Here is a 24,440-nt window from a genome sequence, read left to right as displayed (position 1 = left end):
AGCGGCACCGGTCCCTCGCCGCGAGGCAGCGCGAGGTTCTTTTAAGAAGCCTCGGCCGGGAGGAGAAGCCTGCGAGGGTGGGGTGTGGGGGGAAACAGTGACGTCGCCCGACTCCGCCCCCTCGCCCGACCGCCGCCGCCGCCATGTTTAGTTGTTACTTCTTCACACAAGATGGCGGCTCCCAGGGAGGAGGCATGAGCGCCCTGCCGTTACCGCTCCTCCTGCCGTACAGTTGCCACTTCGGGGCCTAACTCTGCCTCTTTGAAGCGGCTCCTGTGGGAAGGAGTCATAAGGAGGGAAGCGAGGATCGGACGCTGCCTTGCGTTTGGTTTGCAGTGGAAGAACTGACCCAAGAGGAAGAGAATAGGGGGGAAGGGGGAGCTAGTCTCAAGATGGCGACTCCCAGGGCGGCAGGCGCAGCCTGAGCAGCAGAGGCGGACTAAAGGGAGACGCTCGAGACCTCACGAGCCGTACGGCGCGAGCCTCCGAGCAGCCCTCGAGAACTCAAGCTCGTTTCACTGGCCTCCGGCGCGCCTCTATTCTTTCCAAGTGTCGAGGCTGTTTAGGGAGCGGCCTCTGCACTAAGCGCTGGGCGGGGAAGCGGGACGGTCTCAAGATGGCGGCTCCCACAATTGTGGTCTGAGCTCCGGCGGGGCTGGGACAACCGCGGCGCTTGTGGCTCATTTCCACCCGCCCCGGAAGCCGGCCAGTGCAGGAGACTTGGGGAGGGTGTGGGAACCGGGCCGGGGCTCCGCCATTTCCGGCGGGGGAGGGCTACGATTGAGGAAGGGAGGAGAGAGAGGCGGCTCAAGATGGCGGCTCCCAGGGCCTCCCGCTCGAGCTTCTAAGTGGGAGCTCCCAGGCAAGTAGTCAGGGCGGCGGGACTCGGCGGCCTCCAGCTTCTCGGGTCTAGGCGCTCGACAGCTTCAGGAGGCTCTTAAGGAGACGTGGTGAGCGAGAAGAAGGGGAAGAGTAGAAGAGACGGAGAATAGTTAAGATGGCGGCCTCCATGGAGCCGTTCACCGCTGTGTGAAGAACCGCTTCTCTGTGCGAGACGCCTTAGACGAAAGGGGGTGTGTGTGAGTGGAATTGGGGGCCTCCCTTCTCGCTTGGTGACTTTTTCCACCGCGCCCTTTCCCGGAACTATGGCTTCGGCCGTGTCACCCGCCAACTCGCCAGCAGTGCTCCTGCAGCCCCGCTGGAAGCGAGTGGTGGGTTGGTCGGGTCCAGTGCCCCGGCCCCGCCACGGCCACCGCGCCGTGGCCATCAAGGAGCTCATCGTGGTGTTTGGCGGCGGCAACGAGGGGATAGTGGACGAACTGCACGTGTACAACACGGGTGAGTGCAAAGCCCGCTGGGTTCTCGGATCTTTCCCTCCTCCCTTCATCTCCTCCCTCTCCCTCCTTTTCCCTCCCTCTCTCTCCCCTTCCTTCCCTCCGTCCCTCCTCCCTCTCTCTCCTTCCTCCGTCTCCCGCCTTCTCCTCCCCTCCCCTGCAGCCCTCTCCCCCGCCTCCTGTTCCCCCTCTCCGTCCGCACCGAGGTGCTACTTCTCCCGTCCGAGACGGTTTGCTCTGCCCGGCACCTCTGCTTTCCCTTGCTCTTTTTCCCATTCTTCCAGCCCTGATTCCCATGTGTTTGAGAGGCGCTTTTCATTATTGGAGAGGAAGCCTGTACCCTGGCTGGTGAAGGAGCGGGGGCGGCTCCCGCGGCGGTGACTTCAGACAGACACCGTTACCCCCGCCAGGCGGGCGGATGCGTCCCTTTGGCGCAGAGTCCCACCCCCTTCCTCCCTCCTCCTGCGCCTGGTCCGCTCTTCCTCATCTCTGGTGCTCTTTCGGGAGAAATGACAACTTCTAGATTACAGATTAGGTCGCCGTCTCGAGAAAAGGGGCAGAGTTGAGCAGCGTAATCCCGACCTGGGGGAGGGGGGCGGGCTGTGTGCTGCGCTGCGTAACCGTCTCCTGGGGACCCACAGGTCAGACGACATTGCTGCTTCCCTCTTGCAGCGTTGACTTCTCCAGCGTTTCTCTACAGATTTCATGTTGTCTCGATCTGGGATCCTTTGATGTAAGAGATGAATTAATTCCAGTGATCCCGCAGCAGGCTGAGGAGGTTCCCCTGCCCGTTCTCATGCCTCCCCCAAAGCCCGGGCCTGGTTGGTTGGGAGGGGCAAGCAAGGTGCGGTCATAGCTGGAGGCTGCGGTGCGCCTCTGCCTCCGGGTGCTGCTGCCGTGCCGGCTCGCCTTCGGCCTGTTGCCTGGTGTCCCCGCTAAGTCTCTAGGGCTTAGCCGCATCCTCCTGCGGCCCCCTCCCCCTTGGCGGCCACTTGGCCCGGTTGATACACCTGGCGCCTCCTTGGGCCCGAGCTGCCTGTTGAATGGACGCTGGCCCGCAGGACCTCGCCTGGCCCGGAGGGAGGGGCTCGGCGGGCGTTTTCGCCGGGAGCGGTGGGCCTGGGTGCCTTCCGGTCCAGTCCCCAGCCTGAGAGGTGGAGGCGGGGCTGCGGAAAACCCCCTCCCAGCTCAGGCAGCGTGCTTTGAGGAAGCTCCCCTCCGCAGCTCGCAGTCGCGTTCGGGTCAGCCGCGGCCAGGGGCCGGCTTCCAGCTCTTTCCCCCGCGCCATCTCATCTGGCGAGCTCCATTGGCCCCAGAGCCATCCTGTCCGAGGGTTCTGTTGGTACGGTGTCCTCGGGCCTGGGCACCTCCTTCCAGCTTTGAGGTTGCTCTGGGATAAGGTGTTGGTTGGAGTGCTGAGGGTTGGAGCTGGGCTCTCGGTTGGGTGCTCCCCACCGCCGCCTCCCCCAAGGCACAGAGTTTAGTTTTCTCTGCATCTTGTAGGTTGTTGACCCTACAAAGTTGACTTTCAAGAGGCTGGTGGGTTGCCGGTGACCCTTCACATTGTGGGTCTGAGCACCTGTTGCCTCCAGTGAGGCTGGGCTGGTTGGTGGTGCTCTGTGCCAGCTCAGACAGCTGCAGCGGCAGCGATTAGCCGGGTAAGGTAAGGCTGAGGGGCAGGGCTGTTTTTAGAGAGGCCGTTGCCCTGAGCAGAAGCTCCTAAACTGCTTGGACCAACTTCATTCTCGTAAGGCCTGGAGCAGGCTCCTTGGCAAGGAAGGACAATTTTAGAAAGTAGGGCAGGGGCCTAATTACCATCAGCTCCAAAGTCCACTGCTTCCTGGGGCCTCTGCGTATTCATTAGTTTATTAAAATGAATCGAGCCCTTTGGCGTTAATTCATTCTCCATCTGCAAGGGTGTGTTGTATAGTAGAGGATAGCCAGCCTTCCGAAGGGCTGCAGCCCTGGATTCCTCCAGGGTAGCAGTTTGGAAAGTGCCCTATGAACTCCCTCGGTGACTTCTCGGGAGAGCCGTTAGCTGACCCAGCTGCCCCGTCCTCACCGAGTGTTTGCTATTTGACAGAGCCTCGAGCTCCTGCTGTTCTCAGAAAGACAGGCTTGGTGTTGCCTCTCTCCCAGCAGCCGTGGCACAGATGCGCAGCATCCTTAGCTGCTGTCTTGACAGCCAGCCTCCTGCTTACCTTGGTTTTGGTTTGTTTATAAATTTATTTCTTTCTTTATTTTTGGCTGCGTTGGGTCTCCGTTGCTGCGCGCGGGCTTTCTCTAGTTGCGGTGAATGGGGCCTACTCTTCGCTGTGGTGCGTGGGCTTCTCATTGCAGTGGCTTCTCGTTGCGGAGCACGGGCTCTAGGCGCGCGGCCTTCAGTAGTTGTGGCACTCGGGCTCAGTAGTTGTGGCGTGCAGGCTCTAGAGCGCAGGCTCAGTAGTTGTGGCGCACGGGCTTAGTTGCTCCGTAGCATGTGGGATCTTCCCGGACCAGGGCTCAAACCCATGTCCCCTGCATTGGCAGGCGGATTCTTAACCACTGTGCCACCAGGGAAATCCCTTGGTTTTGTTTTAAATGAGGTCAGAGCATACTCTCTAGTGCTTTTCTTTCTGCAAGATGAGTGCTCAGAGAGACTTGCCCTTCGGAGAGAGTTCCCCGTTGCTAAGACAAAGGGCTCCAGGGGGCACGTGCTTGCCTCGCTGTCTTGGTCAGCTCAGAGATCGGGGCGGTGGGGGGGGGGGACGGGGCTGGGGGTGGCAGGTGTGCACTTGAAGGGTGTGTGTGAGAAAGTGTGTGTCCTTCCTCTTTGGTGGCTGTGGAACACTTCACAGGCCTTTGGGAGATCTTAGGGTAGCAACTGTCCTTGACCTCGGGGAATTTTACTTCAACAGCAAAGCGGATTACTCGGAGGACCCGGCCCTGACACAGTGGGGTGCGCCCTGGTGAGGGCAGGGTGTGGCTGGTTGCCAAACCAGTGGCCCAAGGCTGGTCTGCCTCAGTGGTTCTCGAATGTCTGCAACTGATACCACCGGAAAGAGCCTTGGAAAACATCTAGTGGAACTTCCTTGTTTTTGCACATGAGGAAATTGGGGTCTGAGAGGGGAAGTGACAGGTCCAGGGTCACCCTGCTGGCTGGCAGTGGAGTCAGGCAGAATACAGGCCGTCACCGAGACTGTCGGGCTGTCTCGCCCTTCAGTTAAGGGGTGCGGGCCACCACCTTGGAGACACCTCCCTGTTCCTCTGTCCCTGGAGCTAATTGGTCACTAAATTGAGCTTATCTCAAACCCGTTCCCCCTCCGTTCTGGGTCCTTCTTGCTCTCACAGTCACTTCCTGCTCGGCCCGGCGGCTGGTTTCACTTGTCGGGAAGTCCTGTTCAGCCTTCAAGGCCCCGCTCCCATGTCACCCCTTCTGAGAACCCACCCCCACCCCCACCCCCGCTTCGAGCCTCAGCCGAGCGGGAAGGCAGCTGCGGGGGGGAGGGGCTCGGCCACCTCCCGCCTCCTGGGTACAGGCCTCCCTTCCTCGGCCCCCCTCGCAGCCGAGAGTGGCGACAAGCCCAAGCCTAGGGAGAAGGAGGGACCCGGAGGTCGGGTCATGCGCCGCCCGCCCCGCTAGATGAGCAAGAGATGACATGATTGGGGGCAGCTGCCATCTCAGGGTAGAACTGGGACTGTAGGTGATGTGAAGAGCGGCAGGTTCTGGCTTCAGACCAGAAACTGTGCCTCCTGACAGACTGCTCCTGATGGCGGTGCAGAGGGCCCCTGCCCTGCCTGGAGTGCTCTAGAATGAGATCAGCCCCTCTTGGGTGCTGTAGAATGAGCTGTCAGGACGTCACAGGTCCCTCTAGCCCGGCCCGCTGAGTCAGTGGTGGCATGTGACGAGAGAGCTGCCGTTTCCCGTGTAGCCTCCTCCCGGCCCTCAGGTGGGCACCTAGCAGTCACTTTAAGTCGGTGACAAGGTTCTCGTCTGTGTGTGTGCGTTTGGCCCTGTGACCTCGGGTAAGTTACTTCCACTCCTGGTCTCTGTTCCTTTGTCCATGGAGGGAGGCTCAGAGGTCTGTGGCGGCTTCAATCCCGGGAACTTGGATGAAGCTCCTTCCGGGCCCCGCGGGAGGCCATCTCCCCCAGCTCGGGCAGGGCTGATGGCTCCAGCCTGGAAAGCTGCTGCTCTTCTTGGTTCGTCTTTGCGCTGCGCGGTAGGACGAGGTGGAGCGCGGGGGTCTGGGGCCTGGGCGTGCGGAGCAGGCAGGGGACCCGGAGGCCCGCTGGCTGCTGAACTGAGGACGGGACCCACAGCCCACTGCAAACTAACGTGTACACTTGGGAAGCGGCGAGCCGGGCGCCTTTACCTCGGGAGGTGTGGTGTGTTTTTGGCGGCGGGGTGGGGCAGGCCTCTCTGCCCAGCTGCAGGTAGAGTCGGGTTACCCAGCCTGGACGGGGTCAGGGACCGGGTGCGCCATGCTGTCCCGGCTCCTGTCACGCCCCCACAGGGGCTCTGTTCGCTCCCAGATCCGTGCCCTGCCCACTGGCCCCTCAGTCCCAATTCACTTGCCTACGTTTGACCAAAAGTGATCGAGGGGCGTGGAATCAGATTTGCAGTCGGCTGCCCGTTTGGGGTTTTCGGAGAGAGTGTGGTGTATGTTTTAGGGGATGGCCCTTCAAATAACATAGGACAGAAGGCATCCCTCACAAGAGGGCAGCGTTTGCCCCCGGACTTTTCCAGGAAGACCTGACATGGCAGACGTGAGGGCGGTGGCCCAGGAGGGGCAAGGATGCCAGGCAGAGCAGGGGCAGGTTGGGAGCTCCAGCCCGGCTAGAGGCGATGGGCTTTGGGCAGCTTAGTTGGCACTGACTGCCGCCACCTCTGCCCGTGTTCTGGAGGGGGGAGGGGGAGGGGGTGGGCCCGGGGGAGGGCTGCTCCGGACCGTCACCTGGGAAACAGCAGTAGAGATTGATTCGTACCCCCATGGCCCTCCCCAGCCTATACCGCAGGCTGCTGCTCCCAGCCTGCACTGGTAGCTCTTTTGGCCACTTAGAGGTGCAGCCACGGGCCCCTGGACGGTATTTTGGGTGTTAGACGTTTCTTTCCGATGACCCATAGAGTGACGGGAGGTGGCCACATCGCCAGAAGCTGACGAATTTTCTTGGTCAGTGACTTCCTGCTTTTTAAGACGACCGTGATGAGAAGCAGGGTGATCACAGGCTGTTTTGAGGTGGCCTCTGAGGCCAAGGAGTTTGGAAGATGGCTTGGATAGAGGGCTGGCACTTGGATAGTAAAAGGAGAAAGTCCCACATCCTTGGGAAGAGAGGCAGTGCCTCAGCTCCTCCTTTCTTAGACTGTATTTTGAAGGCTGGTGGGTGTGGGGAGGAAGAGGGGTGGAGGTTCTGGTTCTAGGGGCTCCCGAGGAGTTCTGACTTCTGCTAACTTTTGTTCTCCAGCGACCAACCAGTGGTTCATCCCGGCCGTGAGAGGGGACATCCCTCCTGGATGTGCAGCCTATGGCTTTGTGTGCGATGGGACTCGCCTGCTGGTATTTGGCGGGATGGTGGAGTACGGCAAATACAGCAACGACCTCTACGAGCTCCAGGTAGGCCCTGGTTGTTGGGGCAGGGGCGGGGGCAGGCCCCATGTCACCCAGGACCTTCTCACTCCCTTCAGGTCCCTCCTTCATCAGCACCAGCCCTTCCCTGTGCGGCCAGTGGCCGGCTCATCCCCGATTTAATCACTGGGTCTTCATTTTGCAGGCAAGCCGGTGGGAGTGGAAGAGACTCAAAGCAAAGACGCCCAAAAACGGGCCCCCTCCGTGTCCTCGGCTCGGGCACAGCTTCTCCCTTGTGGGCAACAAATGTTACCTGTTTGGAGGTCTGGCCAACGATAGCGAGGACCCCAAGAACAACATTCCGAGGTGAGGCTTTGTCCTGTTCACGTGGAATCCCGTGAAGGCGGGTGCTTGCTCACATAGCAGCCAAGCCTGCCGTACCGAGTGCCTTTCCTTTGTGAAACGAGGGTGGCACTGGATGCCCTCTAAGGAGCTTTCTAACCCCGAGGAGGCCTCGCGGGAGGAGGGCCAGGCCAGGAGGTAGAAACCCACCTTGCCTTGGGCTGGTTCCTGCTCCTCAGACCCAGTTTAGAGCTGGCGCTTTGCTTCTCAGCATCTGCTGCCTGCAATCTTCGTGATGGTTGTTGTCCTTTCTGAAGTTTGGAGGTAGTCCTGAGATGGTGCCCCCTTTTCACCCGGGAGGCCCTCATGTCACGCCCAGCTTCGTGTGCAGGGCAGACTGGCACACCCCATCCGGCTCTTCCTCTTCTCCTTGCTCTCCTCCTCTGGAGCTTCTGGTAGCCCCTCCTTCGGGGCGAAGGTAGAAGACCTTGGGGTTCGCACAGCCTCAGCCCCCTTTGTCTCCCCAGGAGTCCACTGTTCACCCATCGAAGCCGGTGGCCCGCCATAACTGACTGTCCTTCTCCAGGTACCTGAATGACTTATACATCCTGGAACTGCGGCCAGGCTCTGGAGTGGTAGCCTGGGACATTCCCATCACTTACGGCGTCCTTCCCCCACCCCGGGAGTCCCACACTGCAGTGGTCTACACCGAGAAAGACAACAAGAAGTCCAAGCTGGTGATCTATGGAGGGATGAGTGGCTGCAGGCTGGGGGACCTCTGGACGCTGGATATTGGTAAGATGTGGGTGCGGCGGCTCCAGTAGTCTTGGCGCGAAGCTGGTCTGCTGGGCGGCCGGTGTGGGGTGTTGAGTTGGGGCTCACAGGGAGGGGAGTGTCCCGCCTAGCCCTGTACTTGCTGCAGGGTCAGGATAGGACCCATTTGGGGCTGTCATCTTTGCCCCGAGCTTGTGGCGTTGCTTGAAGAAAGAGCAAGGCTCGGTTGGCTGAGTTGGTCTGCTGTCTTCCAGGAGAGTGAGGGGAGAGGGAAGGGCCTTTCTAGAATGGAACTGTGTAGATGAGGTAGCACCTGTCCCTGTCGACTTGTCAGTGGTCAGGCTGTGCCAGGAGCGGAGCCCCCTGGTCTGTCACAGTCAGAGGGGATGTACAGATGCCCTTAGAGCCGTGGGGACTCCTCGGGCTGGTCGGCAGGTGGGGAAGCGGGAGCGGTTGAAAGGAGTTCAGGCTTTCGACCTGAAGAAGGCTGAGGGGAGAAGGTGGCCGACCACACATGTCTGGAGGGTTAGGTGGTCCTGTGGGGCAGCATCGGTGCTCGAAAGACACAGTGTCTCGGCAGCAGAATCCCCAGCAGCAGCAGCTCTGTAGGTGGCGGAGGCGGTGTGGGAGAGAGTGCGTCTTGCCGGGAGTCAGAAGGTGCGCCCGCCGCTCCTACCCCAGCCCAGGAGCGGTGCTGGCTTGTAGTGGGTGCTCAGTAAAAGTTCAGAGGATGGTAAACACAGCTTGGGAAATGCCAGCACCTGGTGATCGGAGGGCCTCCCATGGGCTGTAAGGAGGCCAGGTATGGATTCTTGCGCTGGGTCAGCACCTGCCTCCCTGCACCTTCCCTGTGTCCGGGGCACATCCTGTGGGTCAGAGGGCCCGTGTCCGACCTGGTATGGGTAACCTTCCCTTCCCATTGCTTTGCACAGAGACTCTGACGTGGAATAAGCCCAGCCTCAGCGGGGTGGCACCTCTTCCTCGAAGTCTCCACTCGGCTACGACCATAGGAAACAAGTGAGCAGCCAGCCACGGCTTTTCCCTTCCTAGCCCACCCCACCCCCACCCCCACCCCCACCCCCGTGGGCTCGCAGTTTCCTTCCAGCAACCCCTAAGGCCTGAGGAGACCTCCTTCTGGCTGGGCTGGCGTTCGGCAGCCCCGTCTTTCCATTATGACCCTGGGGGACTGAGAAAAGACAGAGGGTAGAGGGGCACAGACCGTCCTCTCCGCCAGCAGCTGAGTGTTTTTGTCAATGCCAAAGTCCCAAAGTGAATATAAGAACGATGGGGACTGAGGTGAGCTTTAGGTGAGCTAAACCGAGGCTCCACATACTGGAGGTGACACAGTTCTTGTGAGGGCTGAGCCACCAAGTAGGAGAGGGCCACGTCCAGAGCTTCGTGCGTCCTGGGGAGAGCTAGAGGACCAAGTGTGTTCAGAAGTTTCTGGATGGAAGAGGTGGCCTCTAGCTTGGCACCTCCTCTACAATCCTCTCCTACTCTTCCCTCCCTCGTCCCAGAATGTACGTGTTTGGTGGCTGGGTGCCTCTCGTCATGGATGACGTCAAAGTGGCCACACACGAGAAGGAGTGGAAGTGTACCAACACACTGGCTTGTCTCAACCTGGGTATGGCCTCCTCGGGCTTGGGCTCAGAGCGGCCTCCTCGGCCTGAAAGCTGTGTGGGGAGCACAGGGAGCCGAGCTGCTTCTAGGCCGTGCCTCTAGAATCCGCCAGGAGTAGCCAGTGGCCCAAGTGCTCTGAGGGACGCTCCTCCTTTGCGTCTTTTGAATAGGCTCTTCCTACCCAGCGTAACCACGCAGAGCATCCCTCCTGTCTCCTGTTGGTGGTTTCTCACCCACCCTGCAGGGACTTTGCTATATACACGAGCGTTGCCTCTAGGTTCCTTTAAAACCGAGGAAACAGAACAGCGGCCTGCTCTACGCAGTGCGGCCCCTGACCCTTGCATTTACTCTGTCCTGGAGACCATCCCATCCCTGCAGGGCGAGTGGCCTCATTCTTTTGAATTGCTCTCGTGGTGTCAAAACTTGCACCAACGCTGCTCGTGAGTATCCTCACACCATTCTCGCCAAGTGCAGTTGTATTCAAAGAGGAAGACCTAGAGGTAGACTTGCTTTCAGAGGGATGTTGCTGTACACACAGATGCCCCTGGCAGTGTTTGCCAGGCCGGCAAACAGTTTGCTCTTTGCGGAGCCCGGTAGGCACTTGACTCTCCCCATGGGCCAGCCCCCATTCCCTCCCCTGGCTCACCCTGAGCCCTGGCTGCACCAGCACGAACATCAAACTGCCAGGCACCCTCTGGGTTAAGTTTGCCTTAATCGTGAGTGAGGGTATGTATTTTTCCTCGGATCCTCTTGTCACCTTTTCTGTAACTTGCGTTCCTCTTCACCCATCTCTTTCTAGAGGCTCTTGTGTTGCTTGATGTGTGAGAAGGGAAACCTTTGGCTGTGTGTTTCACATAGTTTTCCCAGTTTGTAGTTTGTGGTTTATAATTTTTTACGGTCTTTTTGCTATGTGGAGTTGTTTTTGTTTTTGTCTTTGTCTTAATTTAGTAATCTTTGATGACTTCCTGGTTTTAATTCCCCATCCCTGACAGCAAAAGGCCAAAGAGCCCTTGGGGGTTGTCTATTCCTCTGCCCCCTACTGACCTCCACATCCTGCCCTCCCCAGATACCATGGCCTGGGAGACCATCCTGATGGATACGCTGGAGGACAATATTCCCCGGGCCCGTGCCGGCCACTGTGCTGTAGCCATCAACACCCGCCTGTACATTTGGAGTGGGCGTGACGGCTACCGAAAGGCCTGGAACAACCAGGTCTGCTGCAAGGACCTCTGGTACCTGGAAACGGGTAAGGCCGACCGGAGGAGAGCTGCCATGCCCGTCCCTGAAGTCTCTGCTGCCGCCTTCTCACCAGCGGTGCTCTCTTACAGAAAAGCCACCGCCCCCGGCCCGGGTACAGCTGGTACGAGCCAACACCAACTCCCTGGAGGTGAGCTGGGGGGCTGTGGCAACAGCCGACAGTTATCTTCTGCAGCTCCAGAAATATGACATTCCTGCCACGGCTGCTACTGCCACCTCCCCTACACCCAATCCAGTCCCGTCTGTGCCTGCCAACCCTCCCAAGAGCCCTGCCCCAGCAGCAGCCGCGCCTGCTGTGCAGCCACTGACCCAAGTAGGCATCACGCTCCTGCCCCAGGCTGCCGCCACCACCCCAACCACCACCACCATCCAGGTCCTGCCGACGGTGCCTGGTAGCTCGATCTCCGTGCCTGCCGCAGCCAGGACTCAAGGTGAGCCGGGGGCCGGGCTCTCAAGGGCAAGATCCGGCCCACCAGGGGGTCACGTGCCCGAGTGAGGACCGCTAGACAGACAGCACACCTGGTGGCCATTCGTGCAGGCTTGTGGCCAAGTGGTGGCGGGGGACCTCGGTCCCGACCTTGGAGGCTGTCACTGAGGGTGTCTGGAAGGGCCAGATTTGAAGCACAAGCAGGTCACAGAAGCTGTTCGCCTCTGCCCCTTCTCTTGCCAGGTGTCCCTGCTGTTCTCAAAGTGACCGGTCCTCAGGCTACAACAGGAACCCCATTGGTCACCATGCGACCTGCCAGCCAGGCTGGGAAAGCCCCCGTCACTGTGACCTCCCTTCCCGCAGGCGTGCGAATGGTCGTGCCTACGCAGAGCGCCCAGGGGACGGTGAGAAGCTAGGGCGGGGCTTTCCTGGCGGTCGGTGGTGCGCTGGCGGGATTCGAGTCCCGCTCATCCTGCGCCCGTAAAGCGCTGATGAGGCGACCACTCGGCACTAACTTAAGGGTTAATAAGCTCATGCCTCAGAACCGCCCGTCTGACCTCAAGGGCATTTTAAATGTGTATTTTCTTGTCCTGGAGCCTGAGGGGAGGATCTAGCCAGCTGGGGTTTGACTCAGCCCCCTGAGGAGAGAGCTGTATCTGTCTCTGTGGTCTTTAGGAAAGATCCAGAACTACTCGTAACTCTTGCTGCCAGGTTGCTGTGCCTCATCAGTGGTAGGAGTCCACGTCTGGGGTCAGTAGAGCAGGGCCCAGCAGTCCTGACGCTGAGAGGTGCCACTTCAGGGCGAGCCAGGCGGGTTCTGGTGAAGGCCGTGGAGCAGGGAGTGTGGTGGCCGCGGGCCTGGCACTCCCTGTGGGCTCACACTCCCTGCGCCTGCTGCAGGTCATCGGCAGCAACCCGCAGATGAGTGGCATGGCGGCGTTGGCAGCCGCGGCTGCCGCCACCCAGAAGATCCCTCCTTCCTCGGCACCCACGGTGCTGAGTGTCCCGGCCGGCACCACCATCGTCAAAACTGTGGCCGTGACACCTGGCACCACCACCCTCCCAGCCACTGTGAAGGTGGCCTCCTCGCCAGTCATGGTGAGCATCCCTTGGGCCTGGTTCTCAGCCTTGGGGCCGGGGGCTTCTGGGCACTGTGATCAGACAGCGGTCACTCCTTCCGGGCTTTGGACCAACCCGCAGAGGCTGTAGGTCCGTAATGTGTTTGCTGTGGGCTGTGGAATAAGCTGATAGCTATAGGGGTGTGGCAGCCTTAGGCTAGACTTGCCGGCCCAGTGTCCTCCCTTGCTTTGCTAGAGGAAAGGTAAACCAAACTGAGCTAGGGACGCACTCACTCATGCACGCATGGGGCAAGGCAGGCTAGAGTTTTGCTGTGTGCGCACCCCCGCCATTCCAGGCAGAGGCTGGGGTGCTCTCTGCCCCGCCCACCACTCTTCTCTGCTCCCTCCAGGTGAGCAACCCAGCCACTCGCATGCTGAAGACTGCAGCCGCCCAGGTGGGGACGTCTGTCTCCTCTGCCGCCAACACGTCCACCCGCCCCATCATCACAGTACACAAGTCAGGGACTGTGACAGTGGCCCAGCAAGCACAGGTGGTGACCACAGTGGTGGGTGGGGTCACCAAGACCATCACCCTGGTGAAGAGCCCCATCTCTGTCCCAGGAGGCAGTGCTCTGGTGAGTGATGGGTGCCAGGAGAGCCCAGCCCAGGCCGTGCCCTTGACTGGTCTCTGGATCACTCTTTGTGCTCCATGTCTTCCTTTTCAGATTTCCAATCTGGGCAAAGTGATGTCAGTGGTCCAGACCAAACCAGTTCAGACTTCTGCAGTCACAGGCCAGGCGTCTACAGGCCCGGTGACTCAGATCATCCAGGTGAGCTCGTGGGCTCCAGACTGACACAAGCAAGAGTGGGCGCTGGCCTGGGGTTAGAACTCGCATCCCTGGCTAGACATGATCCCATGAACACTGATGGCACAGAAGGTCCTACTGCTTGGTCCTGTCACCCTCGGTCTTCAGAATACTCTGAGCTGCCTGGGCTGCCAGTGGAGACTAGCCAGACCAGAGTCACTGTTAAACTTGCCATTCTTCTAAAAAAAAGGATGGATAGATATATATGGGTATAACTGAATCTCTTAGTTGTACACCTGAAACTAACACAACATTGTAGATCAGCTGTGTTTCAGTTAAAAATTAAAAAAAAAAAACATTTCGCATCTTGACAATGATGCCGGTTCACCTCACCCCGTCTTTGCGTGTTTTCCCCTTACAGACCAAAGGGCCCCTGCCAGCTGGGACTATCCTGAAGCTGGTGACATCAGCAGATGGGAAGCCCACCACCATCATCACTACCACGCAGGCCAGCGGGGCAGGGACTAAGCCCACCATCCTGGGCATCAGCAGCGTGTCCCCCAGCACCACCAAGCCCGGCACGACCACTATCATCAAGACCATCCCCATGTCGGCCATCATCACGCAGGCGGGCGCCACGGGTAGGGGCCTCCTCCAGCGTGCTGGTGAGGGACCATGTCAGGAGGGAAAAGGCAGGCAGATGGAGGGCGGGCTGCGACGTGTTTCCATTCTGGTTTTCCCCTCTTTTCCACCCTCTCCCTGCCTTTTCCTTAAGATATGTTGGGAGGTAGCAGGGGTTACGGCTACAGTTGGTACTTCTTTGTTTTAATCAAGGGGCAGCAGGAGTAACTGCTTGAAAGGGGGCCCAAGAGAAACGGGACCCGGCAGCAGGCCCGGGTGGGAGGCCGGCGCTGTCCCTCGTGGCCCAGCCTGAAGCCAGGCTGCCCCCCTCTCCTCCAGGTGTGACCAGCACTCCCGGCATCAAGTCCCCCATCACCATTATCACCACCAAGGTTATGACTTCCGGAACTGGAGCCCCCGCCAAAATCATCACTGCTGTTCCCAAAATCGCCACTGGCCACGGGCAGCAAGGAGTGACCCAGGTGCGGCGTGCCTGGCCCTCTCCTCACCCCAGGGTCCAGTCCGGGAGCACAGCAGGCCACGTGGGTCTTCCCGTGGGGCCTGGGAGGGCCAGCACAGGGTCTGGCCAGCCCACATGTGATGTGAGGCTGCTTTCCTCTTGACATCCCAGGTGGTGCTGAAGGGAGCCCCCGGCCAGCCGGGCACCATTCTCCGCACCGTGCCCATGGGCGGCGTCCGCCTGGTCACCCCCGTTACCGTCTCCGCTGTCAAGCCGGCTGTCACCACGTTGGTCGTGAAGGGCACAACAGGTGTGTAGGCCGCGGGGGGAGTGGGGCAGAGTCAGGGTGCGCCCCGGCCCCGCCTGCCCAGGGAGAAAAGCTGCCGGGAAGGCGGTGCCAACAGCGGGCTTCCTCCCACATCCCACTCCCGCCTCCCTCTCTGCCTTCAGGCGTCACGACCCTAGGCACCGTGACAGGCACCGTGTCCACCAGCCTCGCCGGGGCCGGGGGCCACAGCACCAGTGCCTCCCTGGCCACACCCATCACCACCTTGGGCACCATCGCCACCCTCTCGAGCCAAGTGATCAACCCCACTGCCATCACCGTGTCGGCGGCACAGACCACACTGACGGCGGCCGGTGGGCTCACCACCCCCACCATCACCATGCAGGTAGGGCAGCCGGGAGAGCACGTGGAAGCGCGGGCCCAGCCTGAGGGTTCCGGTCTCCACGTTGGGGCCACCCTCTCCAGGCTTCCTTCTGCTGCCATGTGCAGCTGGGTCCTTTTTTTCCCTCCCGTGTGTGGCACCCGTAGGACGGTTTCCCTGTAGCCACGTAATTGCGATTCTTAGTCACCGTTTGACAGCGTGTCGTGCTGAGATAATGTATTTCAGCCATTTTTAGTGTTTGAGCGTTAGGCTTTTTCTTTCGTGATACTGTAGAGGGTACGACAATTCATTTTGGGGTGCATATAGCATCTTTCTCTTCGTACGTTGTAAGCTGAATTCCTGGTGAAGTGGTGAAGCGTCTGTGGCTGGCCTTGGTACAGCCTGGGGTCAGCAGGGTTCCCAGCCCAGGCCTCCCCCTCGCCCAGCCCCTTCCCAGTCCCTGTGGCCCTTGAGGTGACGCAGTACCTCTTCCTTGGTTCCTGAGAGCCAGTTTCTTGGGGTCAGAGGGTGAGCAGGTCCTGGACTTGCCAGCTTCGTTGCTTTAGGAGCCAAGCTGGTGGGCCCAGCCAGCGTAGGGGATGCTGCACTAATCTCCCATCTGGCCTCTCCCCCAGCCTGTCTCCCAGCCTACCCAGGTGACTCTGATCACAGCGCCCAGCGGGGTCGAGGCCCAGCCTGTGCACGACCTCCCCGTGTCCATTCTGGCCTCGCCTACTACAGAACAGCCCACGGCCACGGTCACCATCGCTGACTCAGGCCAGGGTGACGTGCAGCCCGGCACTGTGACACTGGTGTGCTCCAACCCGCCCTGCGAGACCCACGAGACGGGCACCACCAACACAGCCACCACCACCGTCGTGGCTAATCTCGGGGGACACCCGCAGCCCACCCAGGTGCAGTTTGTCTGCGACAGACAAGAGGCAGCTGCTTCTCTCGTGAGCTCCACAGTGGGCCAGCAGAACGGCAGTGTGGTTCGCGTCTGTTCCAACCCGCCGTGCGAGACCCACGACACGGGCACCACCAACACGGCCACCACTGCCACCTCCAACATGGCTGGGCAGCACGGCTGCTCCAACCCGCCGTGTGAGACCCACGAGACGGGCACCACCAGCACGGCCACCACCGCCATGTCGGGCATCGGAGCCGGGCAGCGGCGAGACATCCGGTACACCTGTGTGGCAAGCACCGTGCCCGCCGTGGTCCGGGTCGGCATGGCTGCCGGGGCGTCAGAGGGAGCCCAGGGCTCTGTCAAGCCCTCGTGCCAAACCCGCCAGACCGGCGCGACCAGCACCACCATGACTGTGATGGCCACCGGGGCCCCATGCTCAGCTGGCCCGCTCTTCAGACCAAGTCTGGCCCTGGAGGCTGGTGGCCGTGGCGCCACGCTCGTGCAGTTGGGCCCTCTGAGCACCCAGGTCAGGCCTGGTGGTGAGGGTAGTCCCCTAGCTGGCCTGGGCCCGCTGGTATCCGTGGGGCGCCAGCCGGAGGCGCATCACGCCCACACGACGTACACCGCCACCACGGCCCGCTCTACCGTGGGTGCCGGGGAACCCAGTGAGGTGCAGGGGATGCCCGCGCTTGGGTACGAGAGCTCGCCTGGCGCCGCTGTGACTGTGAAGGCCCTGGAGGCACTGCTGTGCTCCTCGGCCACCGTGACGCAGGTCTGCTCCAACCCCCCGTGCGAGACCCACGAGACAGGCACCACCCCTACGCCCACCACCGCCACGTCCACGGGGGGTGCGGGCCAGCCAGAGGGTGGGCAGCAGCCCCCGGCTGGCCGCCCCTGTGAGACGCACCAGACGGCTTCCACCGGTACCACCATGTCAGTCAGCATGGGCGCCCTGCTCCCTGACGCCGCGCCCTCCCACAGAACCCTGGAGTCCGGCTTGGAGGGGGCGGCACCGCCCGCAGTTACCCCCCAGGCTGGAGCTTCATTGCTGGCTCCTTTCCCGACGCAGAGGGTGTGCTCCAACCCACCCTGTGAGACCCACGAGACAGGCACCACGCACACGGCCACCACCGTCACCTCCAACATGAGTTCCAACCAAGGTAGGTGGAGGCGGCCAGCCTGGCACCCGTGCTCCCCGGGGCCCAGGCCCCAGCAAGAGGCCTTCGGTTTGATTCCGCGGAGCTCGGTTTACTAGCCTGGGCGGGTCCTCTGGGTGATGGTGTCCCCTGCTGGCAGAGCTGGGTGGAAACCCTGCTGGAGGGGGGCCTGTCATCCCGCTCTCCGCTTGCCCCCCGCAGACCCCCCGCCGCCTGCCAGCGACCAGGGAGAGGTGGAGAGCACCCAGGGCGACGGCGTGAACATCCCTGGTTCCAGTCCTATCACGACAACGGTGTCCTCCACGCTGACACGGGCCGTGACCACTGTGACACAGTCCACACCGGTCCCGGGCCCTTCGGTGCCGGTAAGAGCCCCCGGAACGCCCCCCTCTGTCTGCCTCCCTGCTGCCCACCGCACTTCAGGCCTGCGCTGTTCCAGGATTGGACACCAGGTGTCGCTCTCGCTCCAGGCACACGCCACTCCTGGTTCCTTTTCCAGACCATAGAAGGGCAGCCTCGTGCCTGACAGGGCAGGGCGCAGGAGACCCCCAGGCTTGGTGGGTGTCTGGTGGGCGCTTTTCTTTCTGTAGCTGTTTCCTATGGCTTGTTACTCGGCTGTCGCCTGTAAGAGTGGCACAGCGGGAGTCTGAGGGCCCCTTTGGCGAGGCCGGGAGACCTCTGTGAGGATGGGGTAAAATTGGCCGGCAGGTCGCGGGTCTCCACTCCTCTTGCCACGCCCCCCACTGCTCAGTGACCTACTGCCCCTGCTCATCAGATGGGGTCGTGGCGGCCCCTGGGGAATGCAAATCCTGGCCCACAGGGAAAGATGAAGGTCTGCCTGGTTCTGGCCTCCCGCTCCTTCCTTCTGACAGGGGCTTCTCTCCCTTTCTAGAAGATCTCATCAGTGACCGAGACTACCCCAGGGGCTCTGACCACCGAAGTCCCCATCCCGGCCACGATAACAGTGACCATAGCCAACACAGAAACTTCTGACATGCCCTTCTCTGCTGTTGACATCCTGCAGCCCCCAGAGGAGCTCCAGGCCTCTCCAGGGCCTCGCCAGCAGCTTCCGCCACGGCAGCTCCTGCAGCCTGCCTCCGCACCCCTGATGGGGGAGTCCGCCGAGGTCCTGTCAGCCTCCCAGGCCCCCGAGCTCCAGGCCGCCGTGGATCTGAGCAGTACGGGGGACCCGTCTTCAGGCCAGGAGCCTGCCAGCTCAGCCGTGGTAGCCACTGTGGTGGTCCAGCCGCCACCGCCCACGCAGTCCGAAGTAGACCAGTTGTCACTTCCCCAAGAGCTGATGGCCGAGGCCCAGGCGGGCACTACCACCCTCATGGTAACGGGGCTCACCCCCGAGGAGCTGGCGGTGACTGCTGCCGCTGAAGCGGCCGCCCAGGCCGCGGCCACAGAGGAAGCCCAGGCCCTGGCCATCCAGGCCGTGCTCCAGGCCGCGCAGCAGGCCGTCATGGGTAGGTGCTGGGGTCACGGTAGGTGGCTTACCCCACTGTCTTTGGTTCAGGGTAGGTGGGAGCCCCGAGGGGAAGACGGACTCCTCGGGAGGAGTGAGGAACCGGGGTTCTGGAGCCTCCCTGCTGGCAGCCCTGGCTGGCGGGCCCCAGTGACAGCCTGGGAAGAGGAGGCTTGTTTCCCGCCAGGGCAGCACGCCGCAGACTTGACGGGGAGGGCAGGCTGACTTGGGCGCCCCGGAAGGAAGCGGGCTTTCTCGGGCGGGGGAGGGCAGGGTAGAGGTGGGCCGGAGACGAGGTCCGAGAGACAGGCTCTGAGGGCCGGCACCCACCAGGGCACCAGGGCTGCCCCTAGCTCCGGGAGGGCGGTGACCATGGGTAGCCGGGGCTGGGCTCTCCTACCTGCCGCTCCTCCTAAGTAGAAGTCGTCTCCACCTGGAGCAGGCACCGGGGAGCCCATGGACACGTCGGAGGCGGCGGCCGCTGTGACGCAGGCGGAGCTGAGCCACCTGTCGGCCGAGGGCCAGGAGGGCCAGGCTACCACCATCCCCATCGTGCTGACACAGCAGGAGCTGGCCGCCCTGGTGCAGCAGCAGCAGCTCCAGGAGGCGCAGGCCCAGCAGCAGCAGCACCACCTCCCCACGGAGGCGCTGGCCCCTGCCGACAGCCTCAACGACCCGACCATCGAGAGCAACTGCCTCAACGAGCTGGCCGGGGCTGCGCCCAGCACCGTGGCACTGCTGCCCTCCACAGCCACTGAGAGTGAGTGGGGCCCTGCTCCCCCAGGGAACTTGGTTGATTGTGGAAGAAAGTCTCGGGGCGGCGGTGGGGGTGGGGGGCGGCGCTGGTCCCGGGCCCCTCTGTGCAGAGGCGGGCGTGTCCTCTAGCCTGCGGGAAGGGCTCCCACGCAAAAGCCAGGTTTCCGGGGCCTTTCCTGTTGATGCCATCTTTACTCCCAGGCCTGGCTCCGTCCAACACGTTTGTGGCCCCCCAGCCAGTCGTGGTCGCCAGTCCCGCGAAGCTGCAGGCCGCGGCTACCCTGACGGAAGTGGCCAATGGCATCGAGTCCCTGGGCGTAGTGAGTCTGGAGTGACGGGGACTCGGGGGTTGGGGTGCAGCATTTGGGCCCCGAGGGTGGAGGGCCTGATCTCTTCTCCCCTCTCTGACTTGCAGAAGCCAGACCTGCCACCCCCGCCCAGCAAAGCCCCCGTGAAGAAAGAGAACCAGTGGTTTGATGTGGGGGTCATTAAAGGCACCAACGTGATGGTGACACACTATTTCCTGCCACCTGATGACGCTGCTCCGTCGGATGTAAGTGTCCCCGCGAGCTGAGACCCCCGGGTGGGTAGGGATTTATCAAGCTCCCCGGGGGCACGCCTGTCTTAGGGCTGCCCCCCTCTCTCCCTGTGACCCTTGAAGTGGCTGTGAAGCCCAGCCTTGGCCCACCTTGCCCTGTCCCCGCCTTGTCGTGCAGGGGCTGCCGTGGCTGCCCTTTCCCCGGCCCACCCACCCCACTATGTGGACCTGCATCGTCCCCAGGGTAGAAAACTCCTCTGCTGGCCCCAGAGCCACGCTCCAGCAGCCCTCTCACGTCAGGCACTTCCGTGTCTCCCTTCCTGTTCACCCGGCCTCTTCCCGCAGGACGACTCGGGCGCGGTGCCCGACTATAACCAGCTGCGCAAGCAGGAGCTGCAGCCTGGCACCGCCTATAAGTTCCGCGTTGCCGGGGTCAACGCCTGTGGCCGGGGGCCCTTCAGCGAGATCTCAGCCTTTAAGACGTGTCTGCCTGGCTTCCCGGGGGCCCCCTGTGCCATTAAAATCAGCAAAGTGAGTCTTCTTGCCCTGGGATCAGCCTCTGTCCTCGGCTGAGTCCGTGCACTCAGCGCTCTCTTCCGTGCTGGCTTCCGGCAGGGGTGACTCGGGAGGGGGCCCCAAGGTGCGGGCAGAGCCAGCTGGCTCTGCGGTGAGGCTTCTGGTCCTGGCTCTGTCGGCAATGGCCAGGGAGACAAGGGCAAGTTCCTCCCCGTGCCCCTGCCACCGCCTCCCCCTTTTGACACACTGTGTGCTGTGCTCCACGTGCTCCTTCATCTAATCCTTAAACCCCCGATGAGGAGACTGAGGCGCCAAGAGGCTAAAAGACGAGCCACATGCTAGGTGGCAGAGCGGGGCTGGGAAGGCTGCTGGAGTCCCGTTGGTTGTATCGTGCTGTTGCGTCAGGCTGCCTTCCGGGTGGGGGCAGAAGAAGCCATCTCTTTGGAGCTCCTGGAGCTCTGCTCTGAAATAGCTTTGTTGTGTTAGGAGGAGGGTGAAGTATGAACACTCAGTTCCGGAGGCTTCGAAGCATTCTAGGCCCTCTGTACCCGGGTGGCCGGGGTGGGAATAAGTCACAAGGCTGAAGATGGCCCAGCCTGATCTCTGCCCCCTCGGTTCCAGAGTCCGGATGGCGCTCACCTCACCTGGGAGCCGCCCTCTGTGACCTCTGGGAAGATCATTGAGTACTCGGTGTACCTGGCCATCCAGAGCTCGCAGTCTGGGGGCGAGTCCAAGAGCTCCACCCCGGCGCAGCTGGCCTTCATGCGGGTGTACTGTGGGCCCAGCCCCTCCTGCCTCGTGCAGTCCTCCAGCCTCTCCAACGCCCACATCGACTACACCACCAAGCCCGCCATCATCTTCCGCATCGCTGCCCGCAACGAGAAGGGCTACGGCCCAGCCACGCAAGTCAGGTGGTTGCAAGGTGGGTCTTGTTCGTTGGGCTCCTTTGGGCAGCTCTAGGGAGAGGTTGGGGGATGGCGGGGAAAAGCCCCGCGAGCGTCGCCGGGACCACCCAGCTCCAAGCTGGACTTGGGGGCTTTATATTCTGGGGCGGGTGATGGCCTAGGGCCCTGGGTAGGTGTCTTGGAGTGGAGGGTTACTCGCCTCATCTGGGGGTGCAGAGGAAACTGCTCGGGGTTGCTGGGGGCGGGAAGGGCTGCCGAGACCGGCAGCAGGAGGCATGGGGTGGGGAGCAGAGGCCTCGGGCTGCTCCGTCAAGAGTTTGCGCGGGGTTGGGGGGGCCACGGGCGTCGTCCCCGCTCTCGTTCCCTCAGCTGCACCACTGGAGTCGTCTCACCCCCGTTGCTGAGCTGCTCACTCACTGTTGGCTTCTTTCCTTTCAGAAACCAGTAAGGACAGCTCTGGCGCCAAGCCGGCCAGCAAGCGGCCCATGTCCTCTCCAGAAATGTAAGCGGGGAGTGCCTTTCAAGAGCCTTCTGAGGCCAGGGGTAGGCGGATCCCGGGAGGAAGGAGCGGTGGGGACAGTAGGGCCCGCCTTCTCCTTAAGCGAGGGGGGCTGCTTAACCGAGCACGACGCCCCGCTAGGGCCCAGCCAGAGCCCCCGATGAGTCCCACTCGCTTCACCGTGGGGACCCAGCTGACGCTTTTCGCTTTGCCTTTGCCTCCCGTCTCCCAAGGAAATCCGCTCCAAAGAAATCGAAGGCAGACGGTCAGTGAGAGGCAGCTGCCCTGCGCCTGGCTGCTTCTCCAGACCCCCCTCTGCTTCAGGACCGCCGCCCGCCCGGGCCTGCCCGCCCCGCCCACCCGGCGCTCACTTTGCCCTCACGAGCCGCCACACCGGCTGCCCGTTCTCTCTCCCTCTCTCTCTCCCTCTGTTTTAAAAATAATCTCGAGAAAGCACATTTTACCATTGCTGTGGGGAGGAAGCAGAAGGCAGATGTGGAAGAGCCCCCCTTCCTCTCCCCGCCCAGCGCCTGCCAGGGGACCAAGGCCCCAGGAGTGGGGGGTGGGCGTGGAAGCCGAGGAGAGGTGCCCCCCTGGGCCCCTTCCCCCGCCTCCGCACCCTGAACTGGGTGTCTGTCTGGTTCTGTTGCATTTTCTTCCATTAGTGTTTCCCGACACCCGCCCGCCCTTCCGCTTCTCCCACCCCGCCCTGCCTGGCACTCCCATGGGAAGCTGACACATTTTCTCAGAGGCCTTCGTACACCCACCTCTTTCTCCCTCCCCTCTTCTTTCCCATTTGAAAAAAAGAGAAGAAAGAAAAAGAAAGAGGTGGAGAAGGAACCCCGTGGTGGCCTGAGCAGTGTTCTGTGAAAACCTCCCGACTCCCAATTGGGGCGTAGAGTAGCCGCCCACGGAGCCTGGCTTCAGCCTGTCTGGGGTTGGGGCTAGGGGCCACATCACCAACTGCTGCATTTGTTGTATTTTTTTTAAGTTGAAGTTGACGGAGTTAACATTTTTATTGTAATTTTAGCCTTAGCGTGTGGGGTTTTGTCCCTTTTTTTTGTTGTTGTTGTTGTTAGCTGTGTACAGAATGTGTATCTTTTTTTCCCCCCCTTTTTTTTAAACTCTTTTTCTCCTTGGCTAAGCCTTGGCAGGGATCTTTCTGGAGGAGAAGCTGGGGCAGCCAGGGTAGGAGAGGCATGGGATCTCCCCTGTGGGCCTGGTTTGCTGCCCAGCCCGGCCTGTTTGCTGCCCAGCCCGGTTTTCTCTTTCTGGCCCCTGTCCTCTGCCCCTCTGCCTGTCCCCAGGCCTCTGGGACAAAGGAGGGTGAGCCGTCAAACCTCACTCCCCACGGGCAGTTGCTCCACACCTAGAGGGAGCTTCAGAGTCCGCTAGAGCCCGAGGTCAGTCAGGTTGCTGAGGAGGATGGTGTGGAGGTGGGGGCCGCGGCCTGACAGCCAGTCCTGGGGCCACAGCACTCTCCACGACCCCCAGGCTCGCTCCCCGGCATGACTGCTTAGAGCATCCAACACCCACAACTGCCGCTTCCTGCAGCCGCCCTCTCTCGGCAAAGCTGGTGCATGATGGAGGGGAGCTTGGCCTCAGAGGCAGCCTGGGAGGGCAAGTTGTGTGGTGCCACTGACTCTGTGAATTTACAGTGCAGTCCCCAAGCTGGGCCCGTCCTCCTGGGCCAGGCTTGGTGGGCTTGGGGCTCTGCTTGGAATGGCTAGTGACAGCTTGCTGCCCCACACCCAAGCTTTAGGCAACGAGTGAGACTTGCAGGCGGGTCGCACAGAAGGATTTGAAACGACCAGCCGGTCTCTTCAAAACCCCTTTCTCTGCCCTGGAGACGCAGCTGTGGCCGGGGGCACCCCAGCCTCTGCAAACCCCCGGCCCTGGCCCACGCCCTCTGGGGCCTCTGATTTGTTGTATTATAGTATATTTCGCTGTGGAAAACGTCATGTTTAGTCACCTTGGAGCCCACCGCCTGGTCCCGTTGTTTCCCCCCATCCCTATTCCCGAGCACCCGTTGATCTCTTGTTTCTGGAAACAGTAAGCTTGTTCATCTAATGTAGAGTAACCCCCGTGACTCAATATTACCATAGTGCGATGTCGTTTTGTGCTATTTTGAACAATTAAAAGACTTTTTTTGAAATAACCATCTGCCGTCTTGCTGTGTCTGGGGCTCCCACAGGAGGCTGCCTGAGGTGGGGAAGTTGGGCCCCACAGGGCTCACCAGAACCCTCAGGGAGCCTCTTGTTCGCGGGGCCTGCTGTGAGCGGGATTCTGCTTCCCCATTGGCTCCCGTGTCTCACAGTTCTGTGGGCTGTGACCTTGGCACTGAGCTACACTAGGACCAGGTTGCCCACAGAAGATCCCATGATGGCGGCCAGAGCGCAGGCCACAGGCCAAGGGGCTCCCTGGACACGTGTTGCCGATTCCCTGTGTGGAGACCAGGTCACCTTCCTTCTCCCCAACCAGCGGACAGGGGACTGGGTCCAAGGCCTGGCAGGTCACCAGCCGCCACCCTCCTCGGACGGTTGGCCAGGGCCGAGCACCTGCCACTGAGCGCTCACAGACCCCGGAGAGCCCCCGGGATGTCAGATCTGCAGGAGAGCCCGGCGTCAACCGAGGGGTGGCTCCTCCCGTCTGGTGCTCAGTGGGCGTTGCCCGAGTGACTCCTTGTCTGCCCTTCCTGCACACGGGCCAGGGCCCCCAAGGGGGGGGGCAGCAGAGCTTCTGTTGAACCAACTGTGACAGTTGCACTGTTGGGGTGGGCTGCTATCGCTAGGGTGGTGC

The 24,440-nt window shown here is 61.5% G+C and overlaps 1 protein-coding gene across 10 annotated transcripts; it reads left to right on the top strand.

The window, feature by feature from the left end:
* Nucleotides 1-170: 170 nt before the first annotated feature.
* On the top strand, nucleotides 171-23,800 carry HCFC1 (host cell factor C1). 10 transcript variants are annotated; one of them, XM_027098035.1, is made up of 26 exons: nucleotides 177-1,338; nucleotides 6,780-6,928; nucleotides 7,086-7,246; nucleotides 7,809-8,017; nucleotides 8,929-9,013; nucleotides 9,514-9,620; nucleotides 10,683-10,862; nucleotides 10,945-11,304; nucleotides 11,544-11,704; nucleotides 12,201-12,398; nucleotides 12,769-12,993; nucleotides 13,084-13,188; nucleotides 13,586-13,829; nucleotides 14,125-14,267; nucleotides 14,417-14,555; nucleotides 14,696-14,916; nucleotides 15,528-16,962; nucleotides 17,161-17,324; nucleotides 17,855-18,428; nucleotides 18,867-19,187; nucleotides 19,385-19,503; nucleotides 19,599-19,736; nucleotides 20,067-20,252; nucleotides 20,859-21,159; nucleotides 21,581-21,644; nucleotides 21,875-23,800. In XM_027098035.1, the coding sequence occupies exons 1-26, from the start codon at nucleotides 1,146-1,148 to the stop codon at nucleotides 21,912-21,914; spliced, it is 6,222 nt and encodes a 2,073-aa protein (XP_026953836.1). In that variant the 5' UTR covers nucleotides 177-1,145; the 3' UTR covers nucleotides 21,915-23,800. The 10 variants fall into 10 exon arrangements, 9 of the variants coding, with proteins under 9 accessions (XP_026953836.1, XP_026953839.1, XP_026953834.1 ...); XM_027098038.1 differs by having other exon boundaries at nucleotides 178-1,338; nucleotides 17,984-18,428; XM_027098033.1 differs by having other exon boundaries at nucleotides 178-1,338; nucleotides 17,852-18,428.
* The last annotated feature ends 640 nt before the right edge of the window (nucleotides 23,801-24,440 follow it).

Source organism: Aethalodelphis obliquidens, unplaced genomic scaffold, assembly GCF_003676395.1.
Source record: "Aethalodelphis obliquidens isolate GAN/ISIS:26980383/991018 unplaced genomic scaffold, ASM367639v1 scaffold118, whole genome shotgun sequence".
In the NCBI taxonomy this organism is placed as follows: domain Eukaryota; kingdom Metazoa; phylum Chordata; class Mammalia; order Artiodactyla; family Delphinidae; genus Aethalodelphis; species Aethalodelphis obliquidens.
The sequence above is the reverse complement of the archived record's forward strand: the minus strand, read 5'-3'. Positions and strand labels throughout refer to the sequence as shown.

Bases quoted from the DNA above. Each gene is read 5' to 3' on its own strand.
- HCFC1 (XM_027098033.1), top strand. From the start codon at position 1,146: ATGGCTTCGGCCGTGTCACCCGCCAACTCGCCAGCAGTGCTCCTGCAG. The intron at 14,917-15,527 runs GTAGGGCAGCCG...CCTCTCCCCCAG, and splicing joins CCCCCACCATCACCATGCAG to CCTGTCTCCCAGCCTACCCA. The intron at 18,429-18,866 runs GTAGGTGCTGGG...CTCCACCTGGAG, and splicing joins CGCGCAGCAGGCCGTCATGG to CAGGCACCGGGGAGCCCATG.